The sequence below is a fragment of the Nomascus leucogenys genome, chromosome 8, assembly GCF_006542625.1.
Source record: "Nomascus leucogenys isolate Asia chromosome 8, Asia_NLE_v1, whole genome shotgun sequence".
NCBI classification, from domain to species: domain Eukaryota; kingdom Metazoa; phylum Chordata; class Mammalia; order Primates; family Hylobatidae; genus Nomascus; species Nomascus leucogenys.
The window spans coordinates 63816632-63838809 of record NC_044388.1 but is presented as its reverse complement, the minus strand read 5'-3'; the positions used below and the strand labels follow the sequence as shown (position 1 = coordinate 63838809).

Here is a 22178-nt window from a genome sequence, read left to right as displayed (position 1 = left end):
TTTGCTTTGAGACAGGGTCTTGCTCTGTGTCCCAGGTTGCGGTCGAGTAGCGCAATCTAGGTTCACCACAGCGTCGACCTTCCGGACTCAACCAATCCTCCCACCTCAGCCTCCCAAGTAGCTGTACTACAGGTAGGCGCCACCACACCCAGCTAATTTTTTATATTTTTTGTGGAGATGGTGTTTCGCCATGCTACCCAGGTCTGAAGCGATCCTCCCGAGGCACCCCAGCTGCACAATGTGCCGGGATTACGAGCATGAGCCACTGCGTTCGCCTTGCTCATCTCAATAACCCTCACAATGCCGCAATGCATTTATGCTGTTGAAGAGTAAGCTGTGTCTCAAGGCCAATCCAGGGCTGCGTAAGCCTGAGGTGCTCTTATCTGGGAAATCCCACCCTACGTACAATGCACCTAACATTCAACATTCTCTGGGAAAGGCAAATGTGTCAAAGAACTCTTCATCTCTTTATATTTGAAATTATTAGACTAGAAATAGCTCATATACTTTAAATTATGAGATCTCAGCACTCACTGATTAAAATGAGAAATTCCTGGGAAGTAGAAGACCTCATCTTCAGATTTTCAGATGAAATATAATTTCACGAGCACTGAATTTAACACACAGAAATCTAGACATATGATGTTTTCTAGATACTTAGGCCTTTATTAATTACAATTTTACAGTTTTTTGTTTTTTTGTTTGGAGGCTGATTTTGTTTCTGTAACTAAAGCAGTTTTGCGTCTTTCTCAAAATATGTGCCTTTTATATCCTGCTAACGTAACCTCATTCTGTTACTAAACATTTAAATAAATGTCAAAACTACCTAGAATCCTCCTCTTATTTACGCAGTGAAATCATCCAAGTCCCAATATACCAGTAATCACTGTTAACAATTTCGTGTATATTCTTCCTGGCATTTTCCTTAAAAGCTTCATACATCATGGAGAAGACCAGAAATAACCCAAGTGCTGCAACGATAAATATGGAACATCATTTATGGTATTTTCTCCAGTGGCAATCTTTTACAGTTTTCTGAAATCTTGAATTTTTCCACAATTCAGATGACTTTCTTTAGTAATATGGTGAAAGGAATTTTTAAAATTTACATGGTATCACAGGGAAACTGGCTGTGTCAACAGCACAGAAGCAGAGTCAATCACAAGAGAATTACTCAATGATGGAAATGAGATGGAGCTACCAACATTATTTACGTGGAGCTAAGGGAAAACCTACATAAGGTAAATGACTAAAGGTAGACAAAGATAATTTTGAACTCAGCAATAAATTGCTAGGTTATAGTTTATTATCTTCTCAATATAGTGGCACAGATACCATGGGCAAACATATTCTAACATTGCCCAAAAGACTAAAAGGCATTTTAGTAAAATAATCAATTTTTTTTTTAACTTTGTCAGAATCGTCTACATAACACACCACGAGGATAGTTGAAAGAATACCCAGAATGACTTCCTGCCAAAAGCAAGAACAGAGCATAGGGATACACAGGAAGAATTTCACCACCATTTCATGCGTATCCTGTCTCTATGGCTGCACTACTGATAGCCTCTATCCACGCATGGCTTTTTAATTTTACATTAACTAAAACTAAATCAAATACAAAATTCAGTCTCTTGGCCAGGCATGGTGGTTCACACCTACAATCCCAGCACTTTGGGAGGCCGAGGTGGGCAGATCACTTGAGGTCAGCAGTTCGAGACCAGTCTGGCCAACATGGTGAAACCCCATCTCTACTAAAAATACAAAAATTAGCCGATCATGATGGTGGGCGCCTGTAATCCCTGCTATTTGGGAGGCTGAGGCATGAGAATTGCTCGAACCTGGGAGGTGGAGGTTACAATGAGTGAAGATCACACCACTGCACTCCAGCAGCCTGGGCAACAAAGCGAAACCCTGTCTCAAAAAAAAAAAAAAAAAAAAGTCTCTCAATCACAACAGCAAAGCTCCAAAAGTTGAAGGAGCACAGGCAGCTAGTGGCTACTATATAGGACAGCACAGACACAGAAAGTTTCCAACATCACACACAGTTCTAATGGGTAGCAATGACCTATACTGCTGACCATGCTGACCAACATGTCTGCCGCCATGTCTGCAGCAGTCCCTCATTCCTCTGCTGTACCCTGTTACAAGCTTAGAACCCCCTCCTCGCCACCTCCCCCATAAACAGGGCAAGTCGGACAGAAGGTGAATCCTTTTCAGGGGCAAATGCAGCAGCAGGCTGACAAATCACCTTAAATTCAGCAGCAGATGGCTCGAGGTGGTAACCAGTCTAGCTTGTAGGGGAGGGGAGAAGGGGAAACAGAGATTGGAACTGTTAAAGAGCCCCAGGCTTATTCAGAAAACTAAAAACTTCATATACAAACGAATATCCCAAAGGGTGATTTTTATTAGAAATGGTTTTAGGCCACCTTAATCTGGCTTGACAGTAAAGGAAGGACAGCAATCATCAACTAATACTCTGGGCAAAGTGCCACTAAAACCTAGGCCAAGTTGGACTCACATTTTGCCACCTCCAGACACACACACACCACTCTGGGGTCACTGCATTGGTGCCTTCACACACCAAAGGAGAGGGTCAGTAGCCGTGAAGAGCACATTTCCTCCAGAATACTTCTCATTCACTTCCCACCACATTCTGCAAAAGCATCCAAATGCTTCCCTGACCCAAAAGCATGATAGAGCCACCAAAGTGAGAGAGCAGGAGCATGCCTTCAACACCCCAAAGCCACTCAGCACTGAAACAAAACCAAATGGGACAGAGATCTAGTGTTTTGTTTTACATAAGGAGGATGCCAGTGAAGGCATGATTTGCTCCTAGACATCCAGTTAATGGTAGAACTAGAATTACGATCCAGTGCCCATTCCAACATATCAAATTTTTGATGCATTCAATATTGCTTGAGATGGCTACAGTCCAGGAATTCTGGTTTAATATGATTTGACAGATTGCAAAGTGAATGGTTGCATAACACAGCCTTTATCATTTCTAAAAAGCTGCCTAAAATAGATAGGCCTTAAGAATTTTCTTTTGTTGACCCTAAGAGCTTGTCCCCATCAGATGCTCTCCCACAGTCACTTTCTCCCCTCTGTCTGTCTCAGGCCTCCCCGCAGACCCAGCTGGCACAGATCTAGCCTCCATTACATACCACATATGCTGGCTCTGAAACTCTCTGCTGGGGCTCCTCAGAGACTGCAGAACCCAATAGTCTGTGGGGTACCCCTCCTATACAAACCTAACACCAACTACGCCTACAGGGCAGCTTTCACCAACACCACTGAGGATGCCTTGTTGGGGAAAACTAGAGAGGCAATCCTTCCTTCCATGCTTGTCAGAGCCACAGCACTCTCAGCTCGCCCAGTCCTAGGGTGAGGCCTAATTACAAGACACTGGCACTCAGAAGCTAGGAAGCGGGCAAACCAACTTGAAAACCGTTCCTTAGGTGTCCTGCTTCATGACAAAGCTACAGCACAAATAGGAAGTCATGGGGTAATGTATATCTACAGCCTCAATAATGATCACCCTTTTAAATGTTTACATTCTTCCAGGCACTAAGAACCTGAAATAAATCAACTGTATTAATCGTAAGAATACCACCTCTGAGGAAAAAAAATTAGTATCCCTTTTTCTGAGATGGAAAACAACAAACAAACCAAACAGATGGTGGTATCAAGTTTGTGGGTTCTTTGAACCCTTAGTGGGACCCTGGACTATACTTATAGGGATGACAGTGTGATCCTTCAACAATTTCCACTAGCAGAGCTGGAGGACTGCGGCCTACTGGACCTGAGCTGGCAGGAGGTAGATGCCCAGCCATTCTCTCCAGGAAATCTCTGATAGTCTGTATTCACGGATCCAAGGACAACCCAGTCTTCCTTCAGTTTTACAGAGCACACATGAGAAAGCCCAGCTTGCGTTCCCAGAGACGTCCTGAGCTCTGTCAACAACTGCCTACCCCCACAAAAGGACAGAGTTTCTCACAGAGGGGCTAAGAAATCGGCCAACAGGGATGTCAACATCCACTACCAAGAACAGCCACTTGATGGCAATCTTAACCTATTCCCTTGGAATTTGTCCATAAAGGGAGACCCCAGAAGGCTAGAAGCACCAAGCGTGGGCTGCACAACATGGACAGAGCTAGGAAGGACGTCCCTGCTTGACCTGAGTGTGCGGCAGTGCAGCGATGAATGGATAAAGAACCCCACACCAACACGCACTGTTGGGTTCTTCTCCATATCTAGGCTTCTCTGGGGACTAGGCAGAAGTGGCTACAGGCGCTGCAGTCAGACAGCTCAGGAGCATGGAAACCTCTCGAGCTCCATGGCGCATTCACATTGGGTTTTTCATCAGACTGAAATGCAAGTGGACACATGACAACAAACATGAGAATAAATCAATGGCAAGCTCCTCCTCCTTACTGTGGAAACTTGTTCTCTGAAACAGGGAAGGGCAGGAGACAGGGGGTGAAAAAAGTGGACTTTCCTTAGAAGGTGGGACACCTGTTGAATAAAGCACTCAAGCACCGCCCTCTTCATTTAAGTTGTCAAAGAAGGAAACTAAAAGCCATGTGCATCTCATGGAAAAAAGGCTCTCCAGTTAAAAATAGAAATACACTGTAAATTGCTGCACTACACACTTCTATTTTTGGTAGTAGGAAGATGAACTGAAGGGCTCTCTGAAACATCAAAACATCAAAGGGTGGGAGGGGGTCCATACCATCATATTACCATAAGATAGTCCACTGTCTTAGCTAGGATAATGACACGTTTCCACAGAGGGTTCGACCTCACTTTGTGTGGTGGTTTCCCAACTCCTGGCTTCTCCATTTATGAAAAGAGTTCAGGCAGAGTGGAGAGTTTGCCAACATTTTCCTCAGAGGGATTCAGAAAGTGCCAGCTGAGAGCCTTCCAGCTCACCCTTTAAAACTCTGTAACACTTTCCAACTGAGCAAACTGGAAGGCCCTTTCAAATGACAGTAGGAACAAAGTCATCTCACGGAGGGTACACTGCTGGGGGAGCCCCTAGGGAACAGATCACTCTAGATTCATTCTTCTGAATTCACTCTCGAAGTAGGCAAAATGCTATTTTTCAAATAAGCATTCAAAAGCATGGGTCGCTTGGTGAAAACCCCAATCACATGGGATGGAAGCAGACTATCAAAAATAACAGTGTTCCAGCCTGAGCAATATAATGACACCCCATCTCTACCAAAACATTTAAAAATCAGCCAGGCGTGGTGACACGTGCCTATAGTCCCATCCACTCAGGAGGCTGAGGTGGGAGGGTTGCTGGGGGCGCTGTGTGCAAGCTGTAGTGAGCTGAGATGGCGTCACTGCACTACAGCCTGGGCAACAGAAAAAATAAAAATAAACAAATAAATTGATTAAATATAAAAGACAGTTAAATAAATGATTGCAAAATGGAGACCTTGGACTGCCTTCATGTATCAGATGGCAGCATTAACTTTGAGAGCCACGGAAAGCTAAAAGGAGACTAACTACCACTTCAGAGACCACTAGAAGCTAGCCTGGGAGCCTCAGTGCACATGTCCCTCCCCGTCACCAAGATGGCAGTACCAAGCATGATGAACAGGCACCCGCCTATCTGCAAAAAGAAAATAGGGACTCAGTTAAGGATTACCCAGATGACAAGGGCAGGGCAGATCACACAGGAAGACAACCTTTCTGTGTATACACAGAAAGAGCTGAACCAGCCATTAGCTCCAAAGCATAAAGGAAGCAAGAACACTAGTAACAAACAGGTCAGGGAGAGAAGCTATGGGGTCTGAAAGCATGCGGGGCATGAGTTACCCTGAAACACAAGAGACAGCTCTCCTTGGATGTCAATGGCAGGGTACAGGTTTGGCCTTGCCCGTTTATAATCAAGAATGGGATGTCACTGGTGAATATAAAATATTATAAAATATTTATATACTTTATATTATAGTTTGTTGTAGAAAAATTATATATATATTTTATAATACATTATAAAATAGCTCATGTTTCTCTCCTCATTCCCACACCTCCTTGAATGATAGACCTGTACTGTTTTTATCATCCTTGGGAAAGAAATTATGAAGAAGCTAAATCTGGGACTCTACAGAAACATCTTAAAGCCTATAGAAGAAGCTAGAAGGATAGATGAGATTTGGCAGCAGGTGAGCTTAAAAATCAAATTGTAAATTAAGGGATTTATGAACTGTAGGGTAATTTCCCAAAAGCATATCTAGTAATCACTCTTCTGGCTTTTAAAGATATACCATACAGGACTCTAAACATTTAATGTGGCTCAAGTAATAACAGGTTATTTCCAAAATCTAAGTAAAGGGCCCTCTAAATTTGAGGGAAATCAGATCTAAGACATTCACAAGCACAGCAAAACTACCCTAGTCCGTTACAATAAATCTGATAGTAATTAAAGCTTCTTAAATACACATATCACAGAATTCGAAGATTTAGAAAACACATTAAGTCTTTCTCTAGCAGGGGACAATATCACTTTACAATAAAGAACGTTAATAAATCCTATTCACAAACAAGTCACCTCTGGCTGTAGGAAGCCCTATCTGGTGACCCTGCAGGGTCTTTCCATTCTATTACACGTCAAGAATAAAAAATGGCTGGGAGTCACAAAAGGTAGGTAAGATGAATTACTGTTAAACAAATAGGATTCCCTCAACCTCAAAAGTCCACAAATAATTCCACAATGCTTCCCCAAATAATCTCTGACAACAGAAACATCCTTCCAGGACCATCACAACTGCCATCCCCCTCTCAAAAGCAGTCACTCCATCCAGGCTTCTCAAAGGTTAAACAGCTCTAAGCGTTTCCTGACTTATCAGGAAAATGTTCTAGTATCACACAAGCAAGAAAGAAAACATGCTGCAGATTAACATGGAGGTTAATTTAATCTACAGTTGGAACGGAATAAAACTGTCACCATGTCCAAGGCCCTGCAGAGACTGTAATGTGCGCCCCACAAAGTCTTCTGTTGAAGCTGTAACCCCTAAGGTCCATGAGAAGGTGATCAAGGTTAAATAAGGTCATAAGGGCACAGGGCTCTGACCTGAGAGGGCTGGAGGCCTCGCATAAGGAGGAAGACTCAGAGGAACCAGCCAAGGAGAGGGCACTCAACAGGAACCCAGCTGGCCAGCACCTTGATCTTGGACTTACAGACACCAGAACTGTGAGAAATGGAAATTTCTATTGTATCAGCAGCCCAGTCTAAGGTAATTTATTATGGCAGCCTGAGCTGACTAATATACAGACTTTCACCACAGCCACAAGAATATGATTAGCAATCCCATCCCACCACAGGTACACTGTCTTTGCATCCTTAAGGGCGACAAGGAGATCATGGGCTCCTCACAGGATTCAATCTAACTAAAGACACACTGCACTAGCAAAAGACATGACCTACGGATGTCTCTACAGAGTGCCTCTGGGGAAAAAAAGCCAAGTCTGGGACCCTAGCTCCAGAATTTTTAATTATTAATATTAATACACACCCAGGCTGAGTATTCCGAATACTCACAGATTAAAAACAGTGGTGGCTAACATGCTATACGAGTAAGGTGACACTGAAGACAGTCAGAATGAAGCCTGCTCCAAAGCCCATCTGCTCCAGGTTTACACAACAGTTCAGAACAAAAACCGTGATGCCAGTTTAAGAGACAGTCTGACTCTGAGAATGCCACCATCTTTCCAGTCGCAGGGTTCTTATTCAAACACTGTGCCTACATAAGCCACTTCTGGAGCTGCTAAGGGGATGCACATGGGCCTCTGGCCTTGAGGCACTTTCAGCCCCCAACGCTCTCAGACATCCAGCACATTCTGGACAAACATCATAAACCCATCCATAAGCATAACAGCTCTTAAAAATACAGACAGTGGTGTTGAGGAACTCCACAACGAGCAAATACATTTAAAGACCTCAACTGGCCAGGCGAAGTGGCTCACACCTGTAGTGCCAGGAGGAGGGAGGATCACCTGAGGCCAGATCTTGAGGTTATACCGCCCTCCAGCCTGGGTAGCAGACCAAGACTCTGTCTCTAAATAAACAAACAAACATGTCAACTGTACTGAAGGGAGAAGGAGGAACCTTTTCAGGGTGATAGGAAGGTACTCCATCTACACTGGAGTGTTGCTCACTTGGTTATATGTGTACACTTGTCACAACAAGGTATACTCGAGATATGTGGTTTCACAGGCTTTCCTCAGTTTAAACACACACACATACACACACACCCACACACACACACACACAGAAGTGGGGGGGGGGGAGAGGGAGGGGGAGAAGAGGAAGAGGGAGAGGGTTGGGGGAGAGGGAGAGATAGATAGGTATCTGGAGTCAGAAGACCTGGGTTCAAACCCTGATTTGACCACTTCTCTGCTAGGTGGCCTTGTACAAGCTGCTTAACACCTGAGGCCCATTAAATTAACCCCAAAAAGATTAGTAAAAGTACAAAAATCATCAATTGAGAATTAAGAGACATAATTTTTTTACTTTTTCTTAAAAGCTCAATTCTAATTTAAACCACCAAGCAACATACCTTGTACATAAACAGGGATGCGACGAATGTGGTTCAGAAAGAAAGGACACAAGGCTGACCCTATTCCAAGAATCTCTATGATAGTGAGACATATCACACAATTATGAATGCACATTCCCTCTGGCAATGGGGAAAATAAGATGAGCTGACATCTGGGGGCCTAGGGTGTCACGGTGTGAGCATTTCTAAAATGAAATCTGGAGTCCCAGTTGGCAGACTCTGAGTCCCCTGAACAGAGAGTGGCACATCCACAGCATGGCAACAAGAGGTGCTGGAAAGGGGGCGGCAGAGACGTGGGTGGCATGCAGGTGGGCCACTGAGCCGTCTGCATGCTCATTCACACAACACAGACTTCAGAGATCCCAGGCACAGGGAAAAGCAGCAGTCAACACAAATGAATTTTCTTCTCGAAGCGCTTACAATCTAATGTGGCTAGACAGGAATAAACACACGCACACACCCCTCCCTCACAGTACTACAATGTCAGGCAGTGAGAAATGCTGTGCAGACAGACTTCATAAGGTAAAGGCTAAGGAGTAACAGAGGCAGATACCCTTTTTACTAGGATGTTACATCAAGGAACACTCTGGGGTATGGGGGCACTTGAAGGGGAAGCTGAAACATACAGAGATATCAAGTCACACAGATACCAGAAGGGAGAGAATTCTCAATAGAAGGATCATCAGCGAGAGCTGAACAGAGTATGCTTTGTGTATTTAAAATACCAGGAAGACTGGAGTGGGTGAGGCAGAGAGAGGGACAGAGAGAATGAGAACAGAGTGATATGGGGGCCCCATCAAGTGGCCAGCCATGAGGATATTTAGCTTTCACATTAAGAGGATAGGCAGATACGCCAGAATCAGAACAGAGCATAGCACAGCCTAATTTGCATTTTTAAAGGTTTATGCTGGCTGCTGCCAGGAGGAATACAAAGGCAGAAGCTGAGAGAGCACAGGGAGGCTGCAACATAACCTAAGCTAGAAAGTATGACAACGTGGAACAGGAGCAGTAGTACAAGTTCAGAATCAAATGGTACTGTGAGTTTCAAACAGGTTCACTAAGGACTAGTGCAGTGGCTCAGACCTGTAATTCTAACACTTTGGGAGGCCAAGGCAGGAAAGAGGATCACTTAAGCCCGTGAGTTCGAGACCAGCATGGGCAACACAGTGTCTATTTGCTGGACATGATGGCACATGCCTGTAGTCCCAGCAAAGTTTGGGGGGCGGGGGGAGGGGCTGATGTTAAAGCGGGAAGGAGCCCAGGCTGCAGTGAGCTGTGATAGCCCCCACTGCACTCCAGCCTAGGCAACAGAGCAAGACACTGTCTCTAAATAAATAAATAGTAAAACAGGTTAGCTAAAGCTAAATGCCAAGACTCTGAAAAAAGTAACAGATGACTCGAAGGTTTTGGCCACCGCAACCAGAACAAAGGAACTGCCGCTTATTGAAAAAGGGAAGAAGGGGCAAGCGGAGAACAGAAGCAGATGAGAGACCTCACAGATAGTTGGCTTTGGGACATCTTAACTTCATGAGGCCTATCAAAAAAAAAAAAAAAAAAAATCAAAGTGGGCCAGGCACAGTGGCTTCCACCTGTAATCTCAGGACTTTCGAAGGATCAGCTAAGCCCAGGAGTTCAAGATCACCCTGGGCAACACAGGGAGACCCCGTCTCTACAAATAATTTAAAAATTAGCTGGGCGTGGTGGCACCCACCTGTGGTCCGAGCTACTCAGGGGGCTAAGGCATGAGCCTGAGAGTTGAGGCTGAAATGAGCTGTGGTTGAGCCAGTGCACTCGGGCCTGGCCCACAGAAGGAAATCCTCTCTCTAAAAAATAAAAAAATAGGTCGGTCACGGTGGCTCACGCCTATAATCCCAGCACTTTGGGAGGCTGAGGCAAGCAGATCACCTGGGGTCAGGAGTTCGAGACCAGCCTTACCAACACGGAGAAACTCCATCTCTACTAAAAATACAAAATTAGCCAGGCGTCCTGGCGCATGCCTGTAATCCCAGCTACTCAGGAGGCTGAGGCAGGAGAATCGCTTGAACCTGAGAGGCGGAGGGTGCAGTGGGCCAAGGTCGTGCCATTGCACTCCAGCCTGGACAACAAGAGCGAAACTCCATCTCAAAAAAATAAAATAATAAAATCAAAATGCAGCAGTCAAGCAGGCAGGTGGTGTTCAGGAGATGTTCAATCATGGTAAATGCTGCTAAATGGGCAATTACACCCCAGAATAATGGAAATGTGGCTTGGGCAATCATTACTGACCTTGATAAGTGGCCCAACGTGAGGGGTTTAAAGGTGAATGGCAAAGGAAGGCTGGAAGATATTAATATGAATATAAATAGAAGGGCATGGAGACAAACCCTTTAGACATTTTCTTATGGGGGATTTTGCTATGAACTAAGAGAAAGATACAGCAGGCAGGAGATGCAAGAACAAGGGAGGCTTTACTTTATTATGGGAAAAATAAGAACATGTTTCTACAATGGTGGGAATGAACCAGTAAAGAGAGGTAAATGACGAAGGACGGATAATTGCCAGTGTGATGTCATAGAGCGTGAGTGATTAATTTCATCTGCAAAGAAACTAGAGAGACTCTTATAGAAGGAACTTCAGCTTTAAAAAAAAAAAAAAAATCCCAAGCTGGGCATGATGATACAGGCCAGTAGTCCCAGTGTCTCAGAAGGTGAGGTGGGAAGACTGCTTAAGCACAGGGGTTTGAGGCCAGCCTGGGAAACATGCAAGACCCTGTTTCAAAGAAAAAAAAAAAAATTCTAGACTACGACAAATTTCCATCCATTTGCCTTCCTCACTTCTTTGAAACTGAACTTCTATAAAAACCGGCACAAGCAAATAGGCTCAACTAGAGCTCAGACTGCTCTCCCTCCCTACACACAGCACCTCCTCTGCCCTACACATACAGACTCCACTACCCAGGTGACACTACCTGAGTGCTGTGTCCCTCCTAAAGCGTCCAGGATTGGATAGGAACGATGATGTAATCAGGGAAACAGAGTCCAGCTCACAGAACTGACAAAGGAGGCGGGCTGAGAGAGAGGGGCAGTGAGTGTCAAGCACAAAGTGACCCGAAAGAGGAGCACATTAACCTCCTCAGGCACCTCCATTCTTAGCGCTCCAGGAAATGCGTGCAAGCAGCCATGCCTACTAGGAAGCGTGGCGCCTCACTGTCACTTAAATTGGATTTCTGGTTCCAATCAGGCTTCAGCATGATCCATTCCTTCCAGTTAAGCTTCTCATCAAGGTTCAAAATTCCTCATCTGTAAAATGATGAGTTTGACCTATATACCTCTAAAAAGACTCTTCCTGCTCTAGCAGTCCTTAATTTTGCACACCACTCCTTTGGCGTCAGACCAGTACAAGTGACTTGGCCACAGAAACCAGCCATTGCAGCCATTTGTCCCACTAGATTATGACACCAACAGTCCAGTCAAATATTTGCTGACCCCTGCCACCCCAAGGTCTTGCTCAGAAAACTCTTGCATCTTTCAAGGCCCCTTTGCAAGGCTCATGGATATGCAACTTTTCCTGTATCTTAGGACTGGGCCTCTGACATCATATGCCTCCCTGCTAGCCTCCTGCACTCACCCATACACCTGTTTGGGGTTTTTTGTGTGTTTTTGTTTTTTGAGAGAGAAAGTCTCACTCTGTTGCCCAGGCTGGAGTGCAGTGGTGCAATCTTGGCTCACCACACCTCTGCCTCCTGGGTTCCAGCAATTCTCCTGCTTCAACCTCCTGAGTAGCTGAGAGTACAGGCGTGCGCCACCATGACTGGCTAATTTTTGTATTTTTAGTGGAGACGGGGTTTCACTATGTTGGCCAGGCTCATGATCCGCCCGCCTCGGCCTCCCAAAGTGCTGGGATTACAGGCGTGAGCCACAGCACCCGGCCACATTTGGTTGTTAAAGCATTTATCCTACGGTATTTTATCCTGCTTCACAGATTTTAAGTTGTACCTATTTTTCTCATGTTAAAACATGCATCTCATAATTAAGATGTCCCACATCCATAATTGGAAGTGCTGTTTTGTTCTTGCTTACTGATACATAACATAATGGTGCATCACTCAATGACATCTTAGAAGGGATGAAATAAGGTATTAGGACTTGACCAAAATAAGCAACTTGATCTCAGTTTTTATACCCACAATGCCTCCCACATAACAAAAACTCCAACACTTACAAAATGAAAATCTGAGAAATGCCCCACCTACATCACTACATCAAAAAAGCAGCTGAAAGACAAAGAGCCCAAGCCTTCTCGCCTTTCCACAACAAAAGCAGCTTGCTTTGTAGAGAAAAAATAAGTTGTTTTCAACAACTTTGAAGCCCTTCATTTCACCCAGCTTTCTTTCACACAGAGTGTGTCCTCACATCAGGGGACACAGGAGAGGGAAAGAAAAAAGTCTGGGGGCCAGGACACGGGAGTGTTAGAGAAAACTCAAGCTGCAACTGGTCTCCCTACAGCTTGCAGAGGAGGAGACTAGCACACAGGCATCAACACTTAAGCTGAAGCATAAGCCACCTTTTTTTTTTTTTTTTTTTTTTTTTTGAGATGGAGTCTCCCTCTGTCGCCCCAGCTGGAGTGCAGTGGCGCGATCTGGCTCACTGCAAGCTCTGCCTCCTGGGTTCATGCCATTCTCCTGCCTCAGCCTACAGGCACCCGCCACCACGCCCGGCTAATTTTTTTTTTTGTATTTTTAGTAGAGACAAGGTTTCACCATGTTAGCCAGGATGGTCTTAATCTCCTGACCTCGTGATCCACCCGCCTTGGCCCCCCAAAGTGCTGGGATTACAGGCGTGAGCCACCGCGCCCGGCCCATAAGCCACCGTCTTCAGAAGAAAATAACAATGATAAATAATAATAAATGATAATGATAAAGTAGGCACCATCTCTAGAACAGCTAGACCTGAAGGTCTCCAGCAAAAACAGAAGGGACAGGTGTTCCCCTTCGTAGAGGGAAGGTCACTTTATACCCCAGACACTCATTTCAAATATGGCCCATAAATAAACTTACATAAATCAGACCATGTGACCTGACATTTTTTTATTTTGACTCACAAATACGTTTTTATGACTTGTGTGAATGTATTTTGTGAACAATGAATTCACAGTTGGGCCCACATTTCATTCCACACACATCAAGAATCTTTGGAAATGATTGAAAGATTCTGAAAGGAGTTCAAAATTATATTTCTTAAAGGAGCCTGGGGGGGTGTTGGCTACAGAATGTCCTACATCTGCGCTTCCAATACTGGTCCTTGGCTACAAATTGGCAGCTGTTGCCAACATCCACGCACCATCCCTCCAGTGAGTTCCAACCAGCCAGAACGACAACAGCACTAAAAACACAAAACTCTAAGTGAGGAAATGGAACCTAATGGATGCATCTGTGTGTCTGCCTGAAGAGAGGAGGAAACCAATTCACAGTCTATATTTTTGATACCCTCTATCAATTCAATTACAAATCATATATAAAGCCCAGAAACATGGTCAATAAATACTTACCATGCCTTCTAAGGTTCTTTTTCCCAATAAAAAATTCACTAACTGACGGCCAGGCACAGTGGCTCATGCCTGTAATCGCAGCACTTTAGGAGGCTGACGCGGGCAGATCACCTGAGGTCAGGAGTTTGAGATCAGCCTGGCCAACATGGCGAAACCCTCTCTACTAAAATACAAAAATTAGCCAGGCATGGTGGCACATGCCTGTAATCCCAGCTACTCGGGAGACTGAGGTGGGAGAATCACTTGAACCCAGGCGGCCGAGGTTGCAGCGAGCAGACATTGCGCCATTACACTCCAGCCTGGGCAACAGAGCAAGCAAGACTCCATCCCCTCACCCCTGGCCCCCGACCAAAAAATAAAAATCCACTTACCTCCTTCCAAAGAAATACCTACTTAAAAAAAGTAAAGTCTTCCTACAAATTCTTATTTTTGGAATGCTATCTTTATGAAAGGATCCAAAATTACTTCTCCTTATCTAAGTGGTGGCTACAAGCTTGGGAGCTCTAATCCAAAAGGCCTGGTCTTACATCCTGACGCTTCCACTTAATAGCTGGGTAGGCAAATTGCTAATCCACTCTTAGTATATAGTTTCCTCACCTACAAAATTGCTTCTTCTGAAGATTCAATGAGTAAAATACAGCTAAAGTACTAGAACAATAACTGGCAAATAGTGAGAACTCAATGTAGGCTAGCCATCACAACTAGTGCCTGGGGTAAGTTTAAGGAAATGAATCCAGGGTCCCTTAAATCTCATCAAGAGTGTTTTGCTGGCCAAAGGACTTGATCTGAGATGACATTTATAGGAAGCAAATGAAATTCAAATACAGCTAATAGCTCCCCTCTCTGACTGTGTAATTATGTGTACTCATTATTTGTGCAGCATGTTATTATTTAAATGTCCCTAATTTTAGCCCCAGCAGGCCAAGGGCCCTCAAAGAGTGGCCAAGGTCTCAGCCTCTGCTAGTCCTTTCCAAAGCTTTTGTCAATTTATTACATCCATGAAAAGTGGCGTTATCTACAACAGAAAGTAGATAGAAGGCTCACAATCAGCAAATCTTACCATCTCACGCTTAAGCCCAGCAATAACCAACAAGCTGTAATGATGGCATCAGTTGCTACACAGACAACTCATGAGGCTGTTCATAACTCACATATCCTACCAATAGTAGGGCCAAAAAAAAAAATTCATTCCTTGTCACTGTAAAACCACAAAAACAAGACTGATAGCAAACATGGATTTTATGACATGAAAAACGACGTGTCTCCACTATCTTATGTCTGCTTAGGTTATTACTACTCACAGACCTGCAGAACCAGGGCAGCTGAGCTCACCTGCTCAGATACAAGCTGCAGTGTCCACACATTGTTCCCAGGCATCAGATACCCGACCCCCTTCACACAGATGAAGGGCAAAGGGCTGCTTGTTCATCACACCAGGATACCAATGATTCAGGAGATGTCATGTGTATTTTATTTTCAAATTAGATAAAAATTCTGTAAAATCCATTCTGCTGTTATTTTTAAATATCATGGTAAAAACAAATGATTTTTCCCAGGAAAGCCTCCAATCATCCAATTATATTTTCCAATAATCAAAGATCCAGAAACAACGCTGGAAACGGGAAAAAACAAAACATCTTCTTTTCAATATTCGTGTTGCAAAGATCCAATGTAGTTTTCATGCATTCTGTCTTGCAAAAAAGTACTAGATTCAAAGTTACAGGACTTGAGCTGCAATTCTAATTCTGCTCCTGTGAATTAAATACCTGTTTGACTTTAAGAAAGTCACTACCACATCTAACAGTCATAAAGGCCCCATAGTTAGATAGGTCTTTCAGTTTACAGATGGAAGCGCCAGGGCTCTCAGAGGCATGTCACTGTCCCCAACTTTGAAAGCATGAAAGGACACAGAGGCAGAAGCTCCACCACCACCCACCCCTCTCTGGGGTTAAGGCACATGTTCTCATCCTTGCTTGGACAGCATCATACGTCACCTCCTCGCAATGGCTCTGGACTGGACAATCTTACAACTCTACCACCAGACAAATTTCTGTGACAATTAAAAATTAACGAACCAGTGGAAACATTTTGACATTTGAAAAGGAATCTTATGGGTTGGGAACTAACCAAAAAAAAAAAAAAAATTAAAAATTGAGGGCTGGACGGGGTGGCTCACCCCTGTAATCCCAGCACTTTGGGAAGCTGAGGTGGGCGGATCACAAGGTCAAGGGATGGAGACCTTCCTGGTCAACATGGTGAAACCCCGCCTCTACTAAAAATACACAAAAAAATTAGCTGGGTGTGGTGGCGCGTGTCTGTAAGCCCAGCTACTCTGGGGGCTGAGGCAGGAGAATCACTTGAACCCGAAGGCAGAGGCTGCAGTGAGCAGAGAAAGCGCCACTGTACTCCAGCCTGGCAACAGAGGGAAACTCCATCTCAAAGAAAAAAAAAAGAAGAAGAAGAAAAAAATTGAAAAAAACATACATCTTGCATGGACTTACCCATCCTGGCTCGGGAGGGGTAGCTCACACCCATAATCCCAGCACTTTGGGAGGCCAAAGCAGGCAGATCACAAGGTCAGGAGTTCGAGACCAGCATGGCCAACATGGTGAAACCCCATCCCTACTAAGGATAAAAAAGAAATGTGCCACCATGCCTGGCTAATTTATTATTATTACTATAATTTGTAAAGATAGGGTCTCAGTTTGTTGCCCAGGTGTGGTGGTGCATGCCTGTAATCCCAGCTACTTGGGAGGCTGAGGTAGGAGAATCGCCTGAACGGGGGAGGTGGAGGTTGTGGTGAGCCAAGATTGTGCCATTACACTCGAGCCTGGGTGACAGGGAGACTCCGTCTCACAAAAAAACCACTACCATTATGACGGTCCATCCTCTGTGATATGGTTTGGCTGTGTCTCCACCCAAATCTCAACTTGAATTGTATCTCCCAGCATTCCCACATGTTGTGGGAGGGACCCAGGAGGAGGTAATTGAATCATGGGGGCTGGCCTTTCCCGTGCTATTCTTGTGATAGTAAGTCTCACAAAATCTCATTTTCTCTTGCCGCCTCCATATAACAGGTGCCTTTCACCTCCCTCCATGATTCTGAGGCCTCCCCAGGCATGTGGAACTGTAAGTCCAATTAAACCTCTTTTTCTTCCCAATCTCGAGTATGTCTTTATCAGCAGTATGAAAACAAACTAATACACCCTGTTTCCACTCCCACTAACCTATCTTCTGGTTTCATTTGACATTTAGGAAGTGTTTCTATGAGATAGGACATGAGTGATGGCTGACTATAAAGTATCCACTCAAACTAAAGGGATTTTTCAGCAGAGCATGCATATACATACACGCATAAATACATAAAGACACACATACACGTCCATATACATATGCACAACACAGCTTGCAGTTACAACAACCCCTACTCCCAACCTCACCAGCCCAAAAGTCTTAGTTGCTCCCTACTGTTCGAGCTTTCTCTAGATCATGCTCCCCCAAAACACCTAGAGAAGACGAGCTCTTCCCATGATACCAATTCTGGTTTCCAGTGATTCCAAGTAGCTCCCCAAAATCAGAAAGTACACTTTGTTTAAGATGGTAGCTGCCTTGAAAATAATGATTTTTTAAGAGAGTCTCACTCTCTTGCCCAAGCTGGAATACAGTGGTGTGAACGTAGCTCAATGCAGCCTTGACCTCCTGGGTTCAAGTGATCCTCCTGTCTCAGCCTCTTGTCTAGCTGGGACCAGAGGCATGTGCCACCATGCCTGGCTAATTTATTATTACTATTATTTGTAAAGACAGGGTCTCAGTTTGTTGCCCAGGCTGGTCTTGAACTCCTGGGCTCCAGCAATCCTCCCTCCTCGGCCTTTCAAAGTGCTGGGATTACAGGCATGAACCTCCACACCAAGCAAAATAATGATTCTTAAAGCACACTCAAGTCCTGAAACAAGGAGATCTGTTTACTCAGAACTGCTATAGAAATCCCACATGCAGAGTAACAAAAAGGTAACCTTAGAACGCTGCCTTCATAAAAACCAACACAAACTAGAAAATGGCATATTCACAAGCAATTTCACAACCAAAAGAGAAGCCGAGGTGTCTCTGTATTTTTTTAAAGACTTAAAAAGTCTTTATCTGGATGAAAAGCAAACTACCATGACAAAAACTAACCTTCCTTTATGAAGGTGGTGACAGAATAAATAAAAAGACTTCAGTGATCCCATTGGGGGCATCTTTGCCAACAGATTTTCTCCTCAGTATCATCAATCCCTTGACAATGCCAGAGCTAAACCTACATTTGGCCAACTGGCTGACAGCACTGGTTGCATCTGGAATGACAAACTTTAGTTTTTCTTCATTTCCTCAAATTCTACCTTTATTAAATCCTGAACATCTGGGTAACTTCTTGTTCTAAAAGCTGGTGTTTCCCAGTTAAGAAAATATGGGTGTTTTTGTTTCCACTGTTGGCAATTCCAAGAAACACTAAGGCATTACACCACTCCTGAACAGTACCGTGAGAGCATCACAACCATACAATCTAACAGCAGAGCAGTCATTGCTCCACTCTAAACTCTAGGATTAAGTGATATACTCCCCTTCATACCCAACCCCCTACATTTAATCAAGCAAGATGCTACTTTCAACGTGAATCAATGACAATAAACACGATCTGTATCACATCAAATGTTCTCCAATTAGACACAAGGTTTTCAGTTTACTGTATTACAAGCAACGAATGGCTAGGGTCCCTGTCTGCTGGAGACCCACATAACAAGGCAGAGTGCCTTTTAGGAAAGCAGCTATGAGGGTCTAAATTGGATGCTATGGCAAGATTCCACAACTTATTTTGTTTTCTGCAAATGTTAAGACTCAAAATGGGCCTTTCCAATACATGTTGGCGGAGATTTGTTGAGGGACGCACACATGACTGAGCCACTATGGCCTTAATGGTTGACCTCCAAAAGCAAGTCACCCATAAGAAAGAAAACCCGGGAGGGTGGACAGAGGCTCTTGTTTCAAGTCACGCAACAGTGGAAGGAAACAGCACAACTAGGGTGAATGGTGAAGTTCAGAGAGGTCATCTCAGGAAACTCCGCCATGGCCCCACGGAAACAGAGCAGCAACAGGTACTGTTGTGCACTAGTGCCTGTGAGCACCAATTCCAACAGGAGGCTGCCAGACAACTCACCTTACAACTAAGGTGGTGGGAAACAAATTGGAAGTCATGGCGAACCTATCCTTTGGTACCCTGACAAACTGTCAAGTACCCCATATGTGGTGACTCTCCTAAGACCAGAGCCACAGCTCTCAAAATAGAACAGAACCTGCTCTTTCTCATCTCCTTGCCCCAAGGAACCATAAACCAAAACATGGTCAATTCAGTCACTTTAACTGTAATCCTGATAAGTACACAAGAGATTATAGAATGTCACTGCATTCCCCTGAAATAAAATAGTGAACTACAAGCAAATGTTTGTCCTCAGATACTTTTCGCTGGATGACTTTATCTGCACCATACGAACCCTGTTCAAAACAGACATGAGAACAAACTCAGACAGGAACAAGTTTCTTTCCAGGCATCAAGGAGCCAACTGATAATCATCCAGGAAGAAGCACACTTCTAGAGGTATGCAAAGCTGTCCCACTGCAGGAACCTGCCCAGCATGGAAGGAAGGAGGGAAGAGAAAGCCGTGAGCCAGAGAACAGGAAGAGCAGTAGACAGAAAGCTTTAGGCTATTTCTTATACAACCCGGGGACAAGAACTAAAGACTCCACATTTCAGCAAGATCATCAAAGAGTTCTGCTCACATACCAGTGTGGAAAGACATACACATACAGAAAAACCAGCAAGACAGGATCTACAGAACAGACTAAGGTATTTTGTCCACTATATAACGCGGTACATAAAGGAATACAAAAACAACCCTATAAACCCAACAGGATGTCTGGAGTGCAGATTCACCTAGCCTACAGACTGCCCTTAGGTGCCTAGACCAGGAAGCACAAGCTGCCAGAACACATCCAATTCAGAAACAAGTCCATGCCCAGAGATATTGTACATTCCAATGAGATATTCCAAGAGTCAACTCACCATTCACAGTTTTCAGGCTCCCAGCAATGCCTTCCCCATGCTGCCTCTTCTGGGCATTCTTGAACTCCTTCAGAGACAAATAAAGGACTTTACGTACCACCCGTTCTTCTGACCACGGAATCCCATCACTGTCATCCTGGAGAAACATAAGAAAAGAGAGGAGTTACTGAATAGAAAGCAAACCAATATTCAGAGTCAAAATAAACTTTATTTTAAAGAAATTTCCAAACAAGTACTGTGTGACCACGACCCAGTTCTGAATGTCAGAATTACACCCAAAAGGTAGAGGGACAATGACCTTTCTGAACAGGCCTCGAAGAAAAGTGAATCCACAGGCTGTTAAAAAGAATGAAAGCAACACACAACCATCTCACTTCTTTATACGCCCCCAAATCAAATACGTTCATCAACTAGTAATACAGTTTTATATTCCTGACAAAGTTCAGAAAAAGGTGTTGTTATACCCACTAACAGAAGAATAATGAATCATTTTACTTGAGTTTTATAAAGTTAGCAATGCCAGAATGTACACTGCAAGAGAAATACTTAAAACTCTTAAAAATGTTGCTGTCTCCCTTGGGAGCTCAAAGGATACAGCAGATATAGGTGCTGTGCATTCAAGGAATTTACATTACAGTCCAGTCAGAAGACATGGAATTGGATCCGCATTGGCCAATTAAGTAAAAGAATCGCAAATAAAAGGAGAGATTACTGCAGAAGGAGGCAATCGATCTTGGCGGCATACAACTGGCATTAATTTTTTTTAATGTACACATTAATGATGGATCTTGAAGGTCTCATTTCAAACTGGCAACCTCATGTCTGTTGCTCCAGATTGAATACAAGTTCTTAAGAATTAACAAAATGAATGCAGAGTTGACCAAAAACAAATAGCCAGCCCAGAGACTATTCCAGCAATTCCAGTCATAAAGATATAAAGAAAGACTCAAATTTTAAAAGCACTAAAGAGGGAAGAGAAAATTGTACAGAGACTTGAGACAGAGCAAGAGGTGGAAAGAAAGACATGGTTGACAACAGTCACTAAAGCAAGGTAAATGGGAAGAGATACATGTTTAAAGAACCAGCAAGATTAAGTCGCTATAGTTTTTATTAATAGATGATGATTCACATGGCTAAGGATATTGAGAGGTTCTCTTCTGTAGCTGTTAATCTAAGGACGACTTACATTCACACACCTACATCAAAGACTTAATTAAGCATTTTATAAAAGTTCTTTTTAGAAATGGAAGCAGGCCTGGCATGGTGGCTCACGCCTGTAATCCCAGCACTCTTGGGGGCCAAGATGGGCAGATCACGAGGTCAGGAGTTCAAGACTAGCCTGACTAACATGGTGAAATCCCACCTCTACTAAAAATACAAAAACTAGCCAGGCATGGTGGCATGCGCCTGTAATCCCAGCTATTCAGGAGGCTGAGGCAGGATAATTGCTTGAACCTAGAGGGAAAGGTGGCAGTGAGCTGAGATCGTGCCACTGCACTCCAGCCTGGGAGACAGAGCAAGACTCAGTCTCAAATAAATAAATAAATAAATAAGAAATGGAAGCATACAGATACTTTGGGCCTTAAAAGAATAAGAAAAATGGCTGGGCGCAGTGGCTCACGCCTGTAATCCTAGCACTTTGGGAGGCCAAGGCGGACGGATCACAAGGGATTGAGACCATCCTGGCCAACATGTTGAAACCCTGTCTCTACTAAAAAAAACTACAAAGATTAGCTGAGCGTGGTGGTGCACACCTGTAGTCCCAGCTACTTGGGAGGCTGAGGCATGAGAATCACTTGAATCTGGGAGGCGGAGGTTGCAGTGAGCCAAGATCACGCCACTGCACTCCCACCTGGGAGACAGAGCAAAACTCCATCAAAAAAATAATAATAATAAAAAAATTAATATCCCAGGTAAAATCATGATTTTGGGTATTTTGGATATTCAGGTTCCCTTTGTTCAAGGAGAAGGCCGAAAATCTCATGGGC

General features: G+C 44.0%; 1 protein-coding gene across 5 annotated transcripts in view; it reads right to left on the bottom strand.

Moving 5' to 3' along the window:
- JARID2 (jumonji and AT-rich interaction domain containing 2) overlaps positions 1–22178 on the bottom strand; it is a 277805-nt gene that overhangs the window by 127963 nt on the left and 127664 nt on the right. For 4 of the 5 annotated variants that reach the window (XM_030817334.1, XM_030817335.1, XM_030817338.1 and 1 more), the window contains one exon: positions 20191–20326. In XM_030817334.1, the coding sequence (XP_030673194.1) occupies positions 20191–20326 (136 nt within the window). Of the gene's footprint in view, positions 1–20190; positions 20327–22178 lie in introns of those variants that run through there. The other variant, XM_030817342.1, reaches the window with a different exon arrangement.